Below are 21,754 nucleotides of genomic sequence, written 5' to 3' on the forward strand. Positions count from 1 at the left end.
GAAATGCCATTGTGCATTTTTCATAGCAACAGGACATTCAGTGGCTTGCATGAATAATAGATTGCATCTCCTCACAGATAAAACCCAAACAAGGTCAAAGATAAAAGCAAATGAGCAACCCTTTCCTGACAAAAGCACAAGTTCAAATCACACAGCTTGTGTTTTACTTACAGACGACTTCTGTTCAGACATAAAGACACATCTTTACATTGAAACGGTGTCTGTGTGGGGCTAATGATGGGTAAAATGCGGGGCAAAAAGGCAGTGCAAAGCTGTGCTTTGATGAATTGGGTGATTATATTCTCAAACACAAGCTCTACAAGCTGCGATGGCAGAGAGTAATTCTGTTTAGATCACACAGGAAAGTCCTGTTTACCAGTGATGTGTGAATTACACAAGCAGAGACTTTCAGTGATTCTCGCCTCAGATCATGGAGTAGTTGAATCATGCATTGATGTCAACATTTATGTTAAATGCGATTCATTAACACATGACATAATATTAGTTCCAGCAGTAGTACCTGTATTAATTCCAGCATTTGTATTTTGTGTATTATTTGAATACATATAAGTCCCCACATTTTTTCATTGAAATGAAGTACATTATTGTAATACATATGATTGGTTTTAGATGTAAGTATTCTAGCAATTCTAGTATTTATATAGCACTTTTTTAGTCATGAGGACCACTCAAAGATTCTTTACACTACAGTTTTGTCATTCACTCACATACATACAGCGTATCTATGTGTAGCGCATTTTTCTATCACTCATCTTTCATATCCATTCACATGCTGCCGGCACAAATGTGGGCTTAAGTGTCACATAGGCATGTAGACTAGCAAAGCCAGGAATTAAGACGACTCGCTACCACTGAGCTACCATTGTCCCTTCCTAGAATCCAAAACACCGTCAGGAATTTGATTGATAATAAGAAAAAGTATATAAATATACATTTTTTGTCTTTTAGGTCACATTTACTATTCTTGGTCACAGTCTTGATGCCTGATTCATGTCTCAGTTCAGTGAACCCAATCGTTTAGCTCGTATGGACTTTGCTTGACTGCTTTCATGGTAAATCAGTGTTGCCATTAATCTTTTAATGTCCCAATGTCTTGAGTATTTTAATGAAACTGTCTTATAGTCTCACTGTTAAAAAAAAAAAAAAAAAAAAAAATGCATTACCCTAACCCAACATATTTCCCTTTATTTTCCTCTGATGTTCTAGTAAGTAAATAAGTACAGTACATATATAAGAAAATGCAGGTTATTTACTTTAGTTACTTTAAGATCCAGAAACTAATCAACCTTCCTGGTTACAGCAGCAATTACCTTGACTCATTCTGTGGTAAACTATAAGCTTTATTTTGAATAAAGGCATGATATAATTAAAAGGAATGAAAACAGTAACACATGGGGCCTTAGCTGTAATCAAAACTTGCATGAGTTGGAATTTGCAATTGAAGACTTTGCAAAGTAATAAATCAACTGACAAGCGGGCCACTGGCAGGAATAAACATTTTTATTAAGTTATAGTTTTAGAAAAAAAAATCCAACACAAATTCACAAACAATTATTAACATGCACATTTTTAGTATACAAGACAAAACAGTTACTTTTCAATATGAAAATGCCGTTCTATGTGTCAGTATCTCACAGAGATCATTGATTAATACACCAGTATTAAGGTCAGAACACACTATAAAAGCAATCGGGTTGTCTTCGATGGCCATGTTTAAAAAATATATGCAAGCTATTTACACTGCACCAGGTACACTCATTCTAGAAACAACCACCACTGAAACTGATCTAACTGAACCTACAGTGCGGATATTAGTGTTATGTTGCACTACTTCAGAGTGTGGCTCCAATCTGCTTTTCTCACTTTCTTTTAGATTGTACTTGTAGTATTTAATAAAGCCCAAGGCCAGAAACTGTACTTTTATGCTTCTTATGTATGTAAGAGGAAAGGACGACAACAACAACTATACAAAATAAGAAGGCTCAGAGAAAGCACACATGTAAGCACTGTAAATAAATAACCTATGAGCTCACCATTTGGCACAGAGGTTACCTTATTTGGATAACAATGGAAATATTAACACAATTTGGATCAACACACAAGCTACTTTTAAGCCCAGTCACACCAGTGTGGTGAAAATGAATCCACTCTTTCATCCTTTTTGTGAAACAAAGCTAGTTTGTGAACTAGTCTATCACAAAAAGCACTCAAATATGAATTGCTGTTATACATACGCTCTCACCAATCTTACACATGTCCAGTGTGTAACAATTTGGAGCGTTCATTGGCAGAAATGTGATCTTTGTATAAGTGTGAAATCACTTTAAAATGAAACTTGTCCAGTTTCCTAGATTAAGCTTTTAATGTGTAATTTAAGCAAGCGACTTGCTATAGCCAGGCCACTATCTTGTGCCACTGTGTTTCTGCAGCAGCCCAAAATGGACGTGTGTTTCACATTTTGAACAAGAAGCCACACATATTTAGAAAAATTACATCCATTCTGGTCACAAACGCCACTGTAGTTCCCTGACACACATGGCAGAGGGAGAGTTGTGCTCCGTTCATTACAATCTGCAGTCTCACTTTTAGATGCCACTAATTCTTACTTACTGGACTTTTGAATTCACTCTTATTTGGTTTATTCAAAACCATATTCAAGCTATATTTCTATCGTCAAAATCCATCTCAGGATTTCTCAAAAAAAGTCATTTCACTTCAAATAAGGAGCTAATAACAGCAGCCAAACAGGTTTAATAGAGCACTAACTTGACAATTTAATGATTCAATCATGAGATTTCATTGTGTTGAATTGTGGTGTGACTGGGCTATTTTGTAGTTAGGAAAAAAAGAAAATACAGTTCTGATGGGAGCTCAATGCCCCAACAGGAGTCTTGTTCAATGTGTAATTCCAAAAGAATCAAAACCAGCCAATCAGTATTAGGTCACTGCTCCAATTCAAAGTACCAATCCACCACTACACGACAAAACACTCAAATATCTGAAAAAAATTAAGCAATACATATGAGATTTCAGGTAAAAAAAAAAAAACAAGACACAAAAAAAAGAATGTCTTTGAAGTCTTCTGGTCGTGGAGGGCATCTGAAACATCAGTGAATGTTACACAACAGAACAAGTGCAATAGGAACGTAGCCATCAGTCAATCAAGCAGTGGAATTGTGACAGCAGTTATAATGGGGCAGGAAAATCGATATCCCATTGACTGGTCTGCAGCAGTCTAATCAAAGAGCACAGAGCTTTATGAAACCAGTCAACGAGCAGATAGGACAGCCTGATTACGTCGGCTGTTTGGCCTCTGAGGTCCGCACACCTGTCCAGACGGCAAAGCGAGCACATCCAGTCACCTCGAATCAGTTCCTTGTGCTTTCATTTGACTTTGGGGTTGGGTTATGGGGGGGGTAAAGAGTGCAAAATACCAACAGCCTCCAAGCTAATGACCGTACACAGCCCCATGTTCAGCAAAGGCACGGTAATGTGTAGCAGTTCTATATCCTTCCCCATCCACGTGAACATAGTCAGGACCGCGGTAATCACAGCTCGGCTTTCACTTGGGTGGCTTTCGACAGACTCATCCACGTGATCAAAGGGTGTAAAAAATAAATAAAGTAGCTCCCTTAGTTCCTATGTTCTGTTGTTACTGTTCAGTCTGGTATGTGTCCAATAGATGATGATGATGATGGGGGTGGGTGTAAAATGACAGCTGTGCCTTTCACTCCATCTCCAGTCAGAGCTCTATTCACCACCTCGGTGTTAGCATCAATTATTCTTAATAGCCCATAAGTTGTGCCAAGAATGGAGCCATACATTTGTTATATCACAGACCATAAATTCTGAGCCCACAATGTCCACCATATATCTCAATCCACTGCGGTTTTACTAAAGCTCCCAACCCATTTTGTCTTAGGTGCTCCAGTGCTGTATGAAAATGTAATAAGCATTCCCTTTCCAACAATGGGCATCTTGAGTTTCCTGTCCCTCGTAACTAATGTCTGTGAAAACAGACAAAAGCAAAACTGTCTCCTTTGCCACATGAATCTTTCTTTTAGTTATACAGTATATAAGAAAAAAAAGAGCTCTCGTGAAGGCACTAATATCCGGTTGTCCATTGGGCACTGTGTCAGCTGGTCATCTTGGGTGTATATGGTGCACGTTCGGTGATATGATGAACGTATCTGGAACACAGGTCATCTAAATGTAGAGAAGGAACACTCCGCATGGGATCTGCTTGACATAATAACAACAACGTCTCTCTGTTCTCTACAATCCTGGCTTTTTCCACCAGACAGAGAATGCAGCGTGTGATGGGCATTTATTTTGAGGAGCATGAGGGAAACAGGAAAAAGAAGAAGAGTACTGTGCGCTAACCTAAAGCTTTGGAGTATGTGTGTCTCATACGGACTTCATTTTAAATTGGAGCTCAGAGATGAGTCAGTGGGAGGCACAGTTGATCAATTTCCTCTGCATTTTTCATGTATTTGAAAAACCTTGGTAAAAGTCTGCAATGGAGTCTTTCTTTTGGCAAAAGCTGCAAAAACTGAATGTGTGATTGTAAATGATGAGGGCAATTTTATTCAGGATTGGTTTACTTTTAAGTCCAGTGTGTAACATTTAGGATGTTGGCAGAAATTGAATATACTACTCATAAGTATGTCTGTATGAATATAATCATATCAACATGTTTGTTTTTATAACCTTTAGAGTAAGCCTTTTTAAATGTATTTTAGGCAAAAACCTCACTTCAATGTAGGGTTGTCAACGTTTTCCAAAAAATCATGCTCGAATAAATATTACATGACACGCCATTCCTTTGAAAAGGGAGTCCACAGATTTGTTTGTTCCTTTTTCATCTGTGGTGCAGAACTGGAAATACTTCCACACGCCAAATGTCTGATGTGTTTGGTGTTGTGCTTGTCTGCCCAGGAGGACGTTTAGAGTGTGTCCTCCAATTTTATGGCAAAACAACAAAACCTCACTGTCTTATTTTTGGGGCAAGGAGCTCATTCAGGCCAAGCCGGGGGTTGTGGTGGGGGCATCTATTGCACTCGGCATTAGATGTCACTAATTCTTACACACTGGGCCCTTAAAAATGGAATTTGAGGTAAATAAAATATGGACACAACCAATACTTCACCATTCCGCTGAAACGTTTATCTACAAAACACTGTATAAATTGTTAAAGGAACCATAAAGAAAGCAGCCTCTGTTACCTACTTTGGTATGGACTGTATGTTTAAAATGGATTTTAAGGCATTAGTATCTGCAGAGATACTAAGAAGATAAACATCATAACTTCCAAAAATGAAACCTTGAAAATGACCGCATTTATGACACAGGAGCAAATACAAAAAGATACCATGCGCGCAAATCATCACATCACAATCTGATGAAAGAAGTGGTGTGGTCCCTTTAAGAGTTTGGTGCAGTCGAGTCCTTTCCACTTTTTTCCCTTGTCCTGCCACTGAAGCCCGGGCCTTGTGCCAGTCCAGTGGAGGGTTAATGTAGGACAGGCTGACTGAAGAAACGGAAGGAGAGAAGGGGGGTTGTGCGCCCTGTAAGCTCTGATTAGACATCACCAGAAGACGGAGCAGAGCTGTGCACTGATGAGGACTGCAGAGAGGAATGACGGGCCAAGGGGGCTCGCTCCTGAGCCTCGTGCTCCCATACCTGAAACCAGAGTACAGCAAAGCAGCTCATGAAGAACCAGATAACCCCTCCAATCAAACCAAGAAAAACCTGCCCTCTGCTGTAATAGCCTCTAAATTTCATACGTCATCATAAATCAAACGGCAACTGTGATTTTTTATTTTTTTTTTATTTCTACGGTACGTTATTACTCGTCTTCAACAGGAGAAGCTATTTAAGTATTGTGAGAAGATTAACTTCGTAACCCATCAAAGAGGCAAGTGACAAACTGAGCCGCCTCACAATTTCGCACAGCAGCAGCACGGAGGGAGCACAGCGCTGCTTTATATGCTGTAGCGCTGTGCAGCTAGTCAACAAGGAATAATAACCCAATGGCAGAGATGGATGACACCACGCATGCATTTCTAAAAAGGTCGTTTCCCCCCCCCCCCCTCGCACTTGAAATAAGTCTATTACATGTGGTGGGAAAGGGATGCAATGAAACCAAATTAAATATTCTCTGTCAATTATTGAATCTGCACTCACTGCTTTAAAAAAAGGGAAGTGATTTGAAGACGTAATGAGAACAGTGGACTCACTTAATTTGTGGATGTGGATGGGTTCGCTGCCCACTCCTTCGCCACCCTCACTCGAGGCCTTGATCTGAATGAGATAGTTGTCATTGGCAGAGAGGCTGAGCTCCACAGTGGTTTTGTCGGTCAAGATTGTTTGGATGTCATTATAGCGATGTCTCTTCAGCAGCACCTGAGGCCAGAGAGGGTGATGCAGAATAATAAGCGAATGCCAAACAAAAAAAAAAATTAAATAAAACACGTCATCCTTGATTGTGAAGATAAATAAGACATTAGCAGCTGAGCTGGGACCTACCAAATATCCAGTGACCTTTGACTCTGTCTCCATGGCTACTACAGGATCCCAATGCAGCGTGAGTGTGGAGCCAATCATGGTCCATTGTATTTTGAGGGGAGGCCGATCAGGGGCTGGAAAAAGAACCAGAGGTGAAGATGCACTGTGGTACAGGATATGAATATTGTAGCTGTTACCTCAGGCTGTTTTAAGAAAGCACATGTTCACAGCTCCACTATTGTGACCGAGTCATATTGCACATTAGCGGCATCAAGGAGACATTTGCTGCTTCATTCCAACCAAACTTGTGTAATGTCATGACCGATCTACAAAATAAATCTGATGATAAAATGTTAATTAAGTCTCATTTAAATTATCTCTAAATTATTAGTTTGCAAACTACATTTGATCACTTTCTAAACAAGAGGACATAAAATTAAAGTAGAATGGAACAAAAAAAAATTGCTGAAAAGTAAGATTAGGTAAAAAAAAATTAAAATACTGATTTCCTATTATGATAATGACAATAAGCATTAACACCCTACACTCTTTAAATTAATGAAAAGATGGTTTGTACTCGTCCAGCTTTTTTTTACATTATTGATGCTTTTCTATGTAGATGCACTAGCTTATAAATTCACCCTATTTACTCTTGAATGATTTAAGTCTTTCAAAGAGCTGTTAATGTCCTCTGCTGACAGGTCCTGTATTTCATCTTGTAGGTGCAATACATCATATCATACAGTAACATATCCTACTAGTGTAGATTTTGTTTGCACCTAGTAAATACTACTGCCTGTGTCATCACAAAGTTCCCTGGAATAATTTGATTTAATTTTAAGCTTATTTTTCCTACTCCATATGTTTGCACATTTTGAAGACATTTTCCTTTTGTCCATTTTTTTTTCTATTTGCATGTGATTTTATCCAGTTGCCGTGCGTTGAGCTGAGTTTCGAGCCGCACAGGAAATGAAAAAGAAAGCTGAACCCTGAATTATTTTGGTGACATGAAATATGAGCATCCTGTGGTTGTCTCTACATCGCTAGTTTGTTTTAAATACATGAATTGTCTATGCAGCTGCATTCTTTTAAAAACCACAGTTTTCTCTTGTCCTCCTTTTTTTCCAAGGTGAAAGCAAAACACTCTTGTCAGATTAAATTTTACAGCCACCAAGGCAGAAGAGATTTCTATGCGTGTTGAGGACAGTATTACGTCATTGCACTGGGGTTGACATGGTTCATGAACAAGGACCATTCAGAATTGATTTTAGTGGCTGTTGGGGGGGGGGGGGCAGTGTGGACTCACGTGGTTTCTTTGTGGTGGTGTTGATGGGTGCCGACTGCGGCCCGGGGCCAGCTGTATTGAATGCAGCCACAGAGAGATAGTACGCTGTGTTCGCTATCAGCCCCGTGATGTTCACCACTGTGTCGTTTCCAGATATGCGTACTTTACCAATAGTGTCAGGCTTTGTGTCGTCTTCCCAGTACACAACCTGTTGGGCAGAAAGAGAGGAAGAAAAAAATAAAAGAAGCAAAACGTCCCTCATATGGACACAAACAGCCTTTTTTTTTGGAGTGGTGCATTTCAATGTGTTATTGAAATTCATATTCCATCATGAAATCTGAAATACTGTTTGTATTACAGAAGGAGAAGGAGGGAGCAACGATGAATAATGCATTTTTATCACAAGTGGAGTCTCGATGACTGATGCACATCCTCTCAGCCACGGTGGTTATAGAAACAAGACATTAGTAGGTCATAGGATAAGTGACCCAGTAAGAAATATTTATGACTATTGCCCATTTGTTCAATAAAACTACCTCAGCTCTTACTTTGTTCGAGGCAAATGTGAAAAAAAATAGTGTACAAATATTTCAAAATGCTTTATTGGTACAAATACAAATCTACAGTAAGGCAGGAATCCGCACTCTGAGTTTGCTTGCCTTCAGGCTATTAGCCTCCAATTATGGGTGCAGGTGAAGTGATATTTGATGAAGCAATCAGACTAATTTGTCGCTTGCTTTCGGTCATCTTCAATATTTATGTGTCTGGTATTAAATGACACAAGTATTAAGTCACTTTAATTCCAATAATTAAATTGGAATGTGAAGACTAACCCCCCCCCAGGATACTCTCACTATTCCATCTCCCACAAATAATTGTATTTTAAATTCATCAATAAGAGCTGTGTATGATAAGGACCGGAGTTCAGTTTACAGTAATCTTTTAACCAGTAATAAGTGATTACATTAAACTGGAAATGGATTGAATTTGCAGTCCTAACCATGTCTAATTAAAGCCTGAGCATCGCACACATGCAATCCACAGCTCCGGACCAATACTGCTGGTGGCCGATTGAGATTCAGCAGCTTCAATCCACTCCAGAATCACTTTTGGAGAAATGAGCTCTGTTCTAAAAGGACAACATGGCCAGCGCTATGGCAACGGGAGAATTTTGTGCCAAGGGGCCAGAGGTGACAGATATTGAAAGAGCACCGCAGGGGGAGAAAAAACCCCAGCAAAGCCCTCTTTGCATTCTTGAAAGGATGAAGGATTTTTTTTTTTCCTCTTGTGGGCTTGCTGTTAGTGCACCAGAGTATTAAGGTCAGTTTGTGATATTATAGTATTGTGCTAAAAGCAGAATCTCTGCAGAGAAACACAAGAAGATGTGGTGGAAGCTGCATGTGCCTTTTGGTGATTTTGGTTCTTGACAATCTTATTGTTCTGCCTCTGGTCTACATGAACAGAAACCATGGAACATTATTGTTTGCTGAAAACTGATTGTGTACCGTCACATCTGAATGAAGCAGCATTTGTGTTTGGGTTTTTTTTCTTTCAGCAATAGAATTCAGACAAACTTCTCAAACTTTTCGTGGCCACTTTTTGTTTCCAGTCATATTCCAACTTGTCTGCTTCACTAGCAAAATGTTGCTGTTGCCTCCTTCTGTTTTGACATGAAATCAGAAACTTTCTGTATGTAGTGTGGGGATGTTGCAGGGTGAGAACTAAACACAACTATACTGAGAAACACAGAGAGAGTCATGAGGACCTGCTAGGCTTAATACGCATTGTGTGAACTCATTACACTGTTGTTGTTTATATATAAAGGTTGTGCACTACAGTATCAAAGAAAAAGCGGGAGAAAAAAAATGTAAGGACCAATGACGAGGATGATCATGAGCTGATAAACAAGTCAGCTCAATTATAATTCATGCAGAAATGAAGAGACAAGAAGGAAGAGAATGATTTGTAGTGAGGCATAACATACCTCATATCCAAGTACTCTTTCAGGGATGGCAGGCAGGGCTGCCCAGATCACTTCAATTTCTGCTGCAGACACACTTCTTGCCCTAACCTTCTTAGGAGCTTCACTGGGGACTGTAGAAATAGAGCACTGGTGAGAACACCATACACTCATCCAATCCCATCACACACACTAATAGCAACAAAAGGAAAAGGCACAGAAAAGGTAGTAGTAGCTGTAGTTTCACTGAAAAAAGCTATTTCCCTCCCTCTCTTTTAATGGGATCTGTGACTGACATAAGGGAAGACTATCTGCCCCGCAAATTCAATTAACAGGATACCTCCCTCCCTGACAGCTCGGTGTGGTAAGTGTCTGCTAGGATTTCCTGTAATCTACCGGCATGATAACTAATATCAAGTTGACATTCCGAGCTTGAGAGGGGAGGGAAATACCGGCACTGGAGGCACAAAACTCATTTCATCATGACTATTCAAGGTCATAAGGAAAGATTATGGCTTCTCTTTTGTTAGCACTGCTCTCTGCTGCTGGGCTGTGAAGTCTGAACCACAGACAATATATAAAGTCAAAAGTGGAAATAGTCCTGTCCAGTTTGCAAGGTGAGTCTTGGCAATAACTGTTTCTATGCGGTATAATAGTTTGAACTGTTCCATACCTTCCTCTGCTGAATACACCACTGCAATCGAGCTGAAGGGCCCCTCCCCTCGGTTGTTGTATGCCCCCACTTTCACATTGAAAGGTGCGAAGGGCGGGATGGTGTCGTTGCGGAACACGTAGCGCGCCGCGCCGATTGTGGAGATGACCGCGCGGGTCCATGTGACCGTGCCCGCAGGCCTGAAGGCGATGATGTAGCCAAAGCCCTCTCCATTCTGCAATTCCTCGGAAACAGGCTGGGAGCGAAACACAAAACTGTAGTGATATTAAAACGCATACAGACAAAGACACAGACGGGTGCGTTTCGGCGCTGCACCTCCACAAGGGGCTTCTGTGATTAGTCACAGCCTCTTTCTGTGCCAGAACACTCTGCAATCACCTTTTACCTTATCTTCTGCTCTTGTCTGGCTATATAATTGTAACTAAAGTGCAGAACTCTTGAAAAGGAAGTGCTCTCTGTCCCTGCATTTGGAGGGAGAAATGGCACTTTGAGGCTGAGCCGGAGAAGGGTTCTCTCTGTCTCTTTCTCTCTCTTGCTCTCTCTCGCTCACACACACTCACTAATGTGGATCATAAAATTGCTCCATTCAATTCTGCACAATTAAGCAAAACCATTACCAAGTGATGGAGAGAACAGTAAAATGTGACAGATGACTTACCTCCCATGTTATCACTAATTCAGACTTTGTGCCGCCTCCTCCTCCAACATCAGTAGGCGCTGTATCAGGAACTGAGAGGTAAAGCCCAGAGGGTGGCAATTAGAACACCGTTTACAAAGCTCAGCGACAAGCCTCAACTGTACTTGTAGCCTTATGACAAGCCTGCCTGCCGCAGATACGAACTCCTATTTTACACTGCACAAATCCCTCCCTCCCTGTGTGCAAACACAAACATGCCACAGAGTCGAGTGAATAAATTATTTCGCCTAAATGTCACTGTGCGTAAACCTAGAGCAATGGATTTGTAATTTTTGCAAATGGCATTCGAGTCAACCCTCTCCACACCTGCTCCCACTCAGCTCTGTGTTTGTGCACTGCAGTGTGATGGCAAAGCTGATCGTGGAGGTGGAGGAGCAGTTGTGCATGTCCTTATAGGATCCTTTAGCAAGTCAAGCATCACATTTAATGTCATATAGCAAACGGTTGAAGCGGCATTTATGTCTGACACCCTTGTGTGGATGCTTAGTATTGCTGAAGCCTGGGAACTTCAATTTTCCCATTTTTCCCAGAGCTTTCAAATCCAACAAAAAAAAAGATAATTCTCCCACTTCCCTGGAAATATGATCCACGAAATATGTGACATGTATTATGTATTTATGCAGCTCTATATGTGAGTAAAGATCATGTACTGAAAAAAAGTGAATTTGACTAACTGTACAATGTTGCAGACGTAGGTGTATTCAGACAGTTGTGTGGACAATATGACTAACATGTATAACTACAATTTTGAATATTTTAGTTCCTGATAAGTGTTCACGCTGTTTCTCCTCTCTCTCCCTCTCTATCCTGCACACATGATGGCAGGAGAAAGGGACAAAGCCACACTGGTGTGTGCAAGTTATATAAACTGTGTCTGCACACAGAAAAATGACTAAACCAGGATTTACTGCACATCTTAACAATGACAGTGTTTGAACACTAGGGTGCATTTTTCTGGATATTCCAGATATTCCAGGTACTGTGATTTCACTGTGTGGTTTGGAGTTGAATTTTGTCGTGAGATGTTCTGTAATTTCAGTTTAAAATGAGAAGCTGAACTGTAGCATTTGCAACACCATTCCCTGCAACTGTGTGCACATGCTTTATTAAACATCCCTAGCTATTCTCCCACATTATACTGAATGTGTGAATCTCCCAAGTAAAAAAGCTGTGGTCTCAGTTTTAAACATCTACAAAAAAGCCTCTTTTACCACTACATTATTTTTTCTAAATCTCAATATGCTAACAATTGGATGGACTCAATCAGTATCCTACAGCAATTTACCTTTAGCGTAGCTAGTAGCTTATTTTACATGTATGTTGCATGTGGCGTGTTGATTAGTTTCACATACTTGCGTCCTCGGTCCTGGTCTTGGCTGAGGATGGGCTGGGCTCTCCCAGGCCTACAGCATTGCGAGCCACCACTCTGAACTCATACTCTACCCAGGCGTTCAGACCCACCACTGTGGCTGTCAGCGTGTTGCCATTGATCACCTCTGGCACTGCAGTGTGTAAATGAGAGCCTTAGGAAATCAGGCTACCATGCAACTTGTCTCAAATTTATTCATAAATAAGTGAATACAAGCACAGGGCAAGAATGCATGCAAGGATATAAAGGCACAATAAAAATTCAATTTCCCATTTTTATCACAACCACTTGCCCGTTAGAACTGAATTACAAGGGGTAGGAGTTAAAATCAAACCTCTTATTTCATAAGCTGCTGCTTGTGCCACCACTTTGATGTTCTAATTTTAACATTTCTCAGTTTGGGGTGCGTGCAATGCAAGCCAAGTGTGGCAACGGCTCTACAATGCAGTTTGGCGAGACCTGACAGTGCTCCGTTCAAAGTGATTTTTCCATGCACGTGTGAATCAGCTGTCACACCTTACTCCTTCACCCTGCCCTTCTGCCTCAACAGGAGTCATGACACACTACATCCACAAGATGACACGCAAAATGGATGGGTAAAGCTAAGATGTAGGGGTAAGAGGTGAAATGGGATTGAGCCTGAGAAGAAGAGAGTTTAATGCTACCTGTGTCAACAGCCTGCCAGCCCACAGTAAAAGGCGTACGGGCCTGGGTGATGTATCCAGTGATGGGGCTGCCATTGTCTCTTCCAGGAGTCCAGGAGAGCTGGGCTGTGCTATCCGTAATCTCCTCCACAGACACCTTGTCTGGAGGACCTGGAGGACCTAAATCAATCAGGGAACAAGGAGGTTGAACGTAATGAGGTGATCGCCCTCTACAAGAAGCCCCTCACAAAACTCATAAAGACTTCTAGACAGCATGTAACACCTCAAGGCCATCACACTCTCTTTAATTAAGGTCAACGTCCTTGTTGTGTGCATTCAGGGACTTCTTTTGACTGTGTGCGTGTGATGTGCAGGGCAACCAAATGATTTACTGAACATGGGATCATCAGTGGTGGATAAGATAACCTGGATGGGATCATTTGTGAGGACAGCAAAACGGGGTTAGAGGGTGGAGGAGACACCCGTGAGAAGACTAAATGATGAAGTCAATACACAGAGAAAAAAAAGAAGAAAGCAAATGTCTGTTGCCAGATTTACAATGCTGTTTGCTCTGCTGCTCCATTATTCACACACTTCCATGATATTTTGCCAATGTATAAATGAGCCAATTATAGTAATTTTCTGTGGTAAACTTTGCCTCCACAAAGCACCCGGGACAGCTATTACTGTTTGTTAAGGACATAAATACCAATGCAAATCACCAGGGACAAGCTGTACGCATGAAGCACATGCAAAGCAAAGTTTCCACAGAGTCCCAAATGGCTGTGAGTAAGCAAACTAACTGTATATAATATAAATACAAATTGACATCAGTCTGACTGAGGTCCAGTTTAGCTTTACAATATATACTAAAAGAGGCCCACACTCGAATATTTTGTTGGACTGCCATTAGTTTAAATATGATATGCACTTTCTTTGGCATTGTTTGGATAAGCTTGGGCCCCTGGTCATTCTTTCCACATCCATGTGAGGTCCACTAGATTCCATGTATATTTTGTAAAATTCCTAAATTTTCACCCATTTCTGTGGGAGTCTGTTTACGCATGATCCCTGTAGCAAAACACTTTACAGTCCAGCTTGTGGTATGGTCTTGGTTTGGTCTAAAGGGGCAAGTGAAGTCCGCCACTGCCCACTCCTGCACAACTCAGCACTCAAATAATACAATACTCAAATGGCACTCCAGTCATGAATGCCTGTGCAGAATTTTGACGCGTCTCCCCACGAACAGAGAATGTGGAAAATGTGAAAAACGCAGGCCGTTTATTTCAGTTCACAGTTGCATTTATTTTTCACTATTCTCTCGCATTTATGATGGCGTTGGATGATTCTCAGTGGAGTTAAGGTCTATAACCTGTATTCATCCATCTCTGCATCTTCACTCTATCCTCCACATGAGGGTCGCTGTGCCAATCTCAGTTGACATAGGGCAATAGGCACGGGGTACACGGTGGATAGATCGCCAGTCCATCACAGGGCCACATAGACAAACAACCATTCACTCTCACACTCACACCTATGGTCAATTAAGTGTGTCCAATCCCCATATTGCATGTTTTTGGGCTGTGGGAGGAAGCCGGAGAACCCGAACAAAACCCACACACACACACAGGGAGAACATGCAACATGCAGAAAGACCCTTGTTCCGACCCGGTCGTGAACCTGAGTGCTAACCACTACACCAACTGTGTGGCCCATAACCTGTTTTATAATGTGTTTAATAAATATATGTTGGCCCTGTGATGGACTAACTGTCCAGGGTGTATCTGTCTTTCGCCGTGTCAGATTGGATTGGCTCCAGCCCCCCACGACCCTCATGAGGAGGATAAAGTGATAGACTGAATGAGTGAGTGAGTGAGTGAAATAGGAGCATGAAAACCATTGAAAATTGAATATACCCTGGTTCAGATGTGCTATATAACTTATATATAAAGTGCAGTGTATATGATTTGCTAATGGCATTGTTTCAAATTGCAACACAATTAGTTGTTCAGTCCTAATTCATTTGCAAGCAAATCAAAAACAAGCCTTTGGATGAAATGACTTATATTTACCTTTGACAACCAAGATGGCAGAGGTGGACAGACTCTCCACGTCTGTGTCAATGGTACAGACGTACTTCCCTCCATGGTTCAGCTGGATGTTGCGAATCATCAGGTCTCCTGATATACTCTGCAACAGAATATTATATTTAGAAAACACAGCTAAGCTCTGGAAAGGACTGGTGACACTGCCTCTTGCCCACAGCATCATCTTGAAATTGCTCCAGATAGGCCAGTAAAGGTGATAAAGTGTTATAGATAATGAAGTATATAGTAAGAGATAGTTTTGACTCATCACTCAGCTTTTGGCTCAGGGAGGCTTTAGAATTTATAATAAGCTCTGCCCCAATCCCTTTGTCTCCAGGCCACTGATTTTTGCATCTCTTCAAACATTAACAACAGACATGGCAGATGTACTTGGTACAAATAACGCTATTGGCTGTCCTTCAGGCACTACCCAGGCATGCGCCCACCCCTTCTGCCCCTACAACCCCCACCAGCTACACACAGGACACACATAAATAAACATAGTCTAGTTAATTGGCAAGACAATTGCTGATTATTTTGTAATTATGGAAGCTCAAGCAAGTCTGGTGTGAAGAACTCTGAGTGTAAGGAGCAATTTTTATTTCACACAAGCCACATGTGGGAGGTGGCCACAAGGGAAGAGAACAAAGCATCACAACAAATGTTGTTCACTTTCCTGTCTGTATAAGGACAGTTGTGTTATTTGTGGCTACCTGAAGGACATTTTTTAAGGGCAAAGCTGATTCTGCATTGCCATCGTTTATTACTGTACTTTGTTTAATGTGAATAAATCTAATGAAAAGAGCAAAATCAACATTCTCTTGGTCCGTCTCCATGCCTGCCCTGTTTCAAGGGACTCAGCCCCAAGCCTATGTGTTCCTGCTGAAGATATGTATTTTAAGATTAATTGATGCACACAGTATATAAAGTAGTTCAGTTTTTTTAAACAGCTTATAGGGATAATTTAGGTGTATTAGGTGTGATAGTATGAGGTACAAACACTAACTCAGAGACTGCTCTCCCTGCCCTGGAAACCAGCTTGAGATATGGACTGAAAACACAGCTGCCATTTGGGTCACAACAAAAAAAACAACAATTTGATGATTGAAAAGCATTTTTGCTTCAGTCCCGATCACCAGTGTTGTCATTTAAAAATACATACACAGCATGCCAAGGTTACATTCAAACCCTATTATTCTGTACTCATTTTGGCACAGGAATCTACCACCTGAAAGTCACCTCTTGAAGCAGCCTGTCATGAAGCATGTCAGCCTGTGAAAAGGAGTGTGTTACTTTAGAATGGAGTCACCTGAGGGGGGTTAGCCAGGTAAGACTCGCTGCAGTCATAGCATATTTCATCACCCTCCGGTGGCATGTGGATCAGAGCTTCACTCTGCAGCACCTGGACAAGAATGCCCCATGGATCTCCACCTCTCTAAAGCATCTGACAAAGCAGAGCCACACTGAATGGCACTTCTATGCAGCCATGAGCTAAAGAGACTTCCTCACTTCTCGTTTTCTTTCTCTCTTTTCTTTCCTCCTCTCCCTTTCATCTCCTCTCCTTTTCACCTGACAGCTTTTTACGCAGTGTTTGCCATGTCTGATTTTCTCTGCGGTGTCAGCCGCCACCTGGCCAACCTGAGAGCTTGCAACTGAATGTGTGGCGTCCTGCTTAGGCAGGAAGGAAGTGAGGAGGCATATTTGCTGTAATTATGCTAATTAATTCATCAGAAGCTGTTGAGCAGGGGGACTGGTAATCTCTGTGGACGGACGGGGGGGGGGATTTTCATTTTTTTTTTCACATTGTATGCCTACATGGAGTTCAATGTCATTAAAAATTGACATTTTGTTCTCAGAGATGACGCCAAAGTTTAACATGTGAATGGCGGCGATCAGATTGCTGACCTTGAGTATGATAAATTGCCCTATACTAGGAGAAAATAACTGCGACTTCATTCCGACAAGCACTGAACAATGAGTTTGCCCTTCATCAAAGGGAACAAATATTGAACAAAGAAGAATAACTTATCATTATTTGAGACATAAGGATTTCAAATGAGCGTTCACTGGTGCCAGGTCAGCCCTTAGTTATTGCCAGGCAGCTCATTACTTAATTATTTTGGTGCTCAAGATTCATAAATAGGTATTTAAATTCAATTATGGGCAGAAGGAGATAATAAGGAAGTGTTCTCCCTTGAGGCACAGGCATTAGAAGTTGAAGAAATGAAAAGTGTAAAGACTTCATTAATAAGGACTCTGTATGACATTAAATGGCATTTTGTTAATATATTTCCACAGGTGTGTAACTCACAAAGCCAATTCAAAAGGTAAAGATCCTGATCACGGACCTGAAAGTGCCACCCATTTCGAATTTAACAGCATAAAAATGAAGCAAACCTTTATATATATGTATTTTATTTATATATATATATATATATATATATATTCATTGTCTCATTGTCATGCCTCAATGAACACAGGGAAATGAATGGTTTCTCTGGTTGGTTAATATCAGTATTATGGAAGCCCTCAGCCGGGCAGTAGAGCATACCCTTGCACACCGCACAGTATGTCCCAATTAATCCCAGAATAGCGAGAAAGTATGAGTTTATTGCTCGAGATGACTCACCCCGCCCACTCTTTCGAAGTGATCGCTGTCTTGCTGGAAGTCGATGAGCTGGCCGTTGAATGCCCACGAGAAAGAGACATCCAGAGCTGGATCGCAGGCAATCTGGCAGGGTAACACGATGCTCTCGCCAACAATAATCTCCATGTTAGTGGGCCTCATGGTGATTCTGGTGGGCTCTGGCCAGACAACAAATGACAACGCACGCATGTCAATATCGCTGCTGTGGGAACCTTTAACACCACTGTGACCTCCACAACTGCCACCTCACTCTAATTCATGGCTAAATCAAAACACGGTCTTTAAATTACCGGTGCATGTGTGTTTTTCCTGAATTTAATAAGCACTTACATTTTCAAGTCTCGCCATTAGCAACATTTAATGACATGTGCGCATCACACTTCGCACTCCATGTTCTGGGATCAATTTAGAAGAAAATGTTAAAAACAGGATAGCAGAGATGCAAGCACCTTCCCACTGATGATGGCTGCAGATTGGAGGCCTCACAGTATGTTGAGGAAAGGTCAACGTAATTAAATTGTATGACATTAAATGGTTCAGCTGTCGGTGTTTGAGAAGAATAGAAGCTAATGAGAAAAATAAGTCGGGTGGCTACACACACACACAGAGAACAGATGGAACAGAGGATTGCATGAACATATTATGTCATCCATAAATAATGACCTTCAACTAAATCAAAGATCATGTTTGTTGCTTGCTTTGCTGCTGTTTTGCATAATAAATACCAGCCATATTAATTTGATTATAAATGTTTGTTACTGTTGTAAATGAACTGTACACCAATCAGCCACACAATGACTACTGTAGATTGTAGCATATCCATAGCCTGATTTCAAAGAGTCTACGTTAAGGTAACATTGTTATCTGCTTTAGGTTTAGGGTTAATGGAGGAACTTGTATATAGAACTGTACAAAGGAAGATATTCTTAAGCTGAACATCCAGTGGAATTGGCTGAAATTTACTTTGAAAGAACTAAAAGGAAATGGTCCCTTTTCCAATTATTTGGAAAATCAAATACATTTTCTCGTTTGGATCTTTAAAGTAAGTGGATTTTCAAAATGAATCCATTTTCTTTCATGATCCCTGTGCACATTTATTACTTACATATGAGTCAGCATTTAAGTGATAGTTCAGAAGTTTGTTTGTGTAAGATAATGGCACAGAGTAATTGCTGACTTTACTATGTTCACCCTCTGCACCAAGACCCAGCTTGAGATATAGACTCTCACTCTCATTGGAAAAACAATATTTTAGCCACAAAACAAACAAATCAGCTCATCAAACTTACACTTACAACTTACTGCCTAAGCGTACAGTATCTTAAGAATATGTTCATCATCTTATCTCCCGATTAGACAGAAACTGAAGTTTGTTGTCTGCACACTCTCCCATACCTTAACCCATAGGGAATATCAGCATGTTTGGCTTGTGGGAACATGTTAGTAGCAGATATACTGCTGTGTTGTGTAAGTAAGTGTCAAACACTTAATTCACATGTAGCACATTTTTACATGCAAATGGAGGCAGCAATGGATCAACAACTCATGTATGCCAGAATCTAATAGTTTCATGTACTTTGATGCAAGGGGAGAGCTGTTAACGAAGTGACACACACTTCAGTTTCCAGTCGCAAAAAGCAGTCTAATGGCAGAGACAAATGAAAAAAAAAAAGCAAAAACAAAAGACGGAGACAGATAGAGCCTTTTGTCCATGCTTTCGCATTCATTTTGTCTGTCATAGTGCACCAAGCAGTGGAGCTTACGATGATGGATGAAACGGAGCAATACCACCGGAAATCGTGGGTGCTCTATAGAGTCAATAGTCCAGTCAGGAAAATGACAAAGAAGCAACCTACAGTTGCAGTGAAACAACTGTAAAACATGCTGCCAGAGCTTGTTGGTTTATCCCTACAGCCAGAAAATGTAGAGTGACTGACAGCCGCTCAGCTGACAAGGGGCTACCGGCGAAGCAGGTTGTCAAAAGTTGTGGCGGACATACAGAAATATTGAAAATGCTGCTCCACACAAATGAATAATATTCTCCATTAATACGATGACTTACATTTAGTGGTCTTACGTTCCACTGCCACGAAACGTGCTTTTTTCACTCTATTTTGGATCAAGCACAATAACATAACCCTTTTAAATGGTTGCTATGGTTGTTGATGCCTGCAACTTGGTACTCAGCACTGCCCTCAAGAGGATGTATTGCATATAACATGTGGAACGGACCGACTTAGAATTAGCAACAGCTATATATCTACAGCTTATAAAAGCAGCTATCATCAAAACCAACAGTTTCCAGGTGCGTCTTCTGTTTGAAATGATGATTGTTTCAAAGGGTACGACCAATCCTGAGAGGCAAATCTAGCACCGTTATCAGTGTAAACTGTGTATGTGCGCTGGGATGTAGCGGAGCTCGTCAGGTGTGGCATGACTCAGTGAAAAGGGGGTTTGCAGCACTCACCAGTGATGAGCAGTCTCCCTGTTGTGCTAGCTGTTCCAAACTGGTTCTTCGCGATGCACATGTAGCTGGCTGCATCCCGTCTGGTGACATTGGTGATCTTTAATGTTCCATTGGGAAGCAAACTAATCCTGAGGGAAGCAGACCACCATTTTACTGTACTGATCCAAGAGAAGACACAATAGTAATACTCAAGTGCCGAGCTTTGTTGAGTCAGATTTAAAAATGTTATTTGTCTCCATGATGTACTAAGGTTAGAGTGTTCTACTTCACCAGAATTACGTTTTTCAAAAATGAAAAATCCACTGAAAAAGTACCTTGACCCTGGTACAATGAAGCTCTCCCCTGAAGTCCAGTAAAAATAAATTATTTGATGCGGGTTAGCAGCAAGTGGTATGACCTATCCCCTCAACTCGGTGGTAAGCTAAACTCACCAGCACATTACTAAATAAAGAAATATTTTACAAACAGAGTCAGCAGATAAACCGATGAATAAATAAAACACGTTTAACAGGTTTGTGTTGTTAAAGTCAGCGAGGTTACCTGTATCATGCTGGGAGGTCACTGACCTGCTGGTTATTTATTAAAAGCCCAATACTGTACATGCATTAATGTGATATAATAGAACTGCATACACATAATACACAATTGTACCGAAATGAGGCTAAATGGAATAACAATGTGAAATTTACTTAACTTCTTTTTGTTTTCTTTAGATATGACTGGCTGCTAAAAAGAGCATCATATTGTAAAGAAAGTACAACAGAGCCGTGCTGAATCTAAAAGTGCACGTGATTCAGAGGCAGCTCAGAGATAAAATGCATGCTTTAAAGTAGACAGAGAGTCACAGCTCTATTGAGCCATGCATTTCTTTAACTAATGGCTTCTTTACAAATAAATGTATTATCCAAAACAGTAGCCGTGTAGAGTTTATATTTAGAGTGCTTTATTCTCTGTGCTGGCTTTACCAGTTTCTTCAGCCATTAACTTTCCATTTTAAAACACATTTGTAGTTGACAGTTCACGGGTTCTTCAAATTGAATTAACAATTCCACATTCGACCTGATTAATTTATATTTCTTAACCGCCTACATAGCACAGTTGCAATAACAACACTTTGCCAAACTAACATTTCTTCAGCTAGATGTTTTAGCGAACCACAGGAAGATGTCCAACTGCAACTAAGTTCTAAATAGGGATGAGCACGAATATTCAGTTATTCATTTGATTATAAAAAGTAATCATTTTTTTTAAAATGTGTCAGATTATGCAAATATCCATTCAGCACTGTGGACCCACGAAGAATTTATGAAATTTACCAGGGTCTTTGAGTGCATTTTGTTTGTTTGTGAATTTCCCTCTGACAAAATTATGTCTGATGTAGAAACATAATTAAAGTC

General features: G+C 40.7%; 1 protein-coding gene across 1 annotated transcript in view; it reads right to left on the reverse strand.

Moving 5' to 3' along the window:
- Nucleotides 1-1,511: 1,511 nt before the first annotated feature.
- Nucleotides 1,512-21,754, reverse strand: part of cntn3b (contactin 3b) — a 65,569-nt gene continuing 45,326 nt past the window's right edge. Inside the window, exons 12-23 of the mRNA XM_058631765.1 lie at nucleotides 20,358-20,485; nucleotides 17,873-18,048; nucleotides 15,229-15,346; nucleotides 13,178-13,336; nucleotides 12,496-12,645; nucleotides 11,105-11,175; nucleotides 10,447-10,681; nucleotides 9,798-9,907; nucleotides 7,835-8,021; nucleotides 6,550-6,662; nucleotides 6,261-6,426; nucleotides 1,512-5,703 (exon numbers count right to left, since the gene is read on the reverse strand). Coding sequence (XP_058487748.1) covers nucleotides 5,609-5,703; nucleotides 6,261-6,426; nucleotides 6,550-6,662; nucleotides 7,835-8,021; nucleotides 9,798-9,907; nucleotides 10,447-10,681; nucleotides 11,105-11,175; nucleotides 12,496-12,645; nucleotides 13,178-13,336; nucleotides 15,229-15,346; nucleotides 17,873-18,048; nucleotides 20,358-20,485 — 1,708 coding nt within the window. The 3' untranslated portion in view covers nucleotides 1,512-5,608. The remainder of the gene's footprint in view (nucleotides 5,704-6,260; nucleotides 6,427-6,549; nucleotides 6,663-7,834; nucleotides 8,022-9,797; nucleotides 9,908-10,446; nucleotides 10,682-11,104; nucleotides 11,176-12,495; nucleotides 12,646-13,177; nucleotides 13,337-15,228; nucleotides 15,347-17,872; nucleotides 18,049-20,357; nucleotides 20,486-21,754) is intronic.

The sequence above is a fragment of the Solea solea genome, chromosome 6 (assembly GCF_958295425.1).
Source record: "Solea solea chromosome 6, fSolSol10.1, whole genome shotgun sequence".
NCBI classification, from domain to species: Eukaryota; Metazoa; Chordata; class Actinopteri; order Pleuronectiformes; family Soleidae; genus Solea; species Solea solea.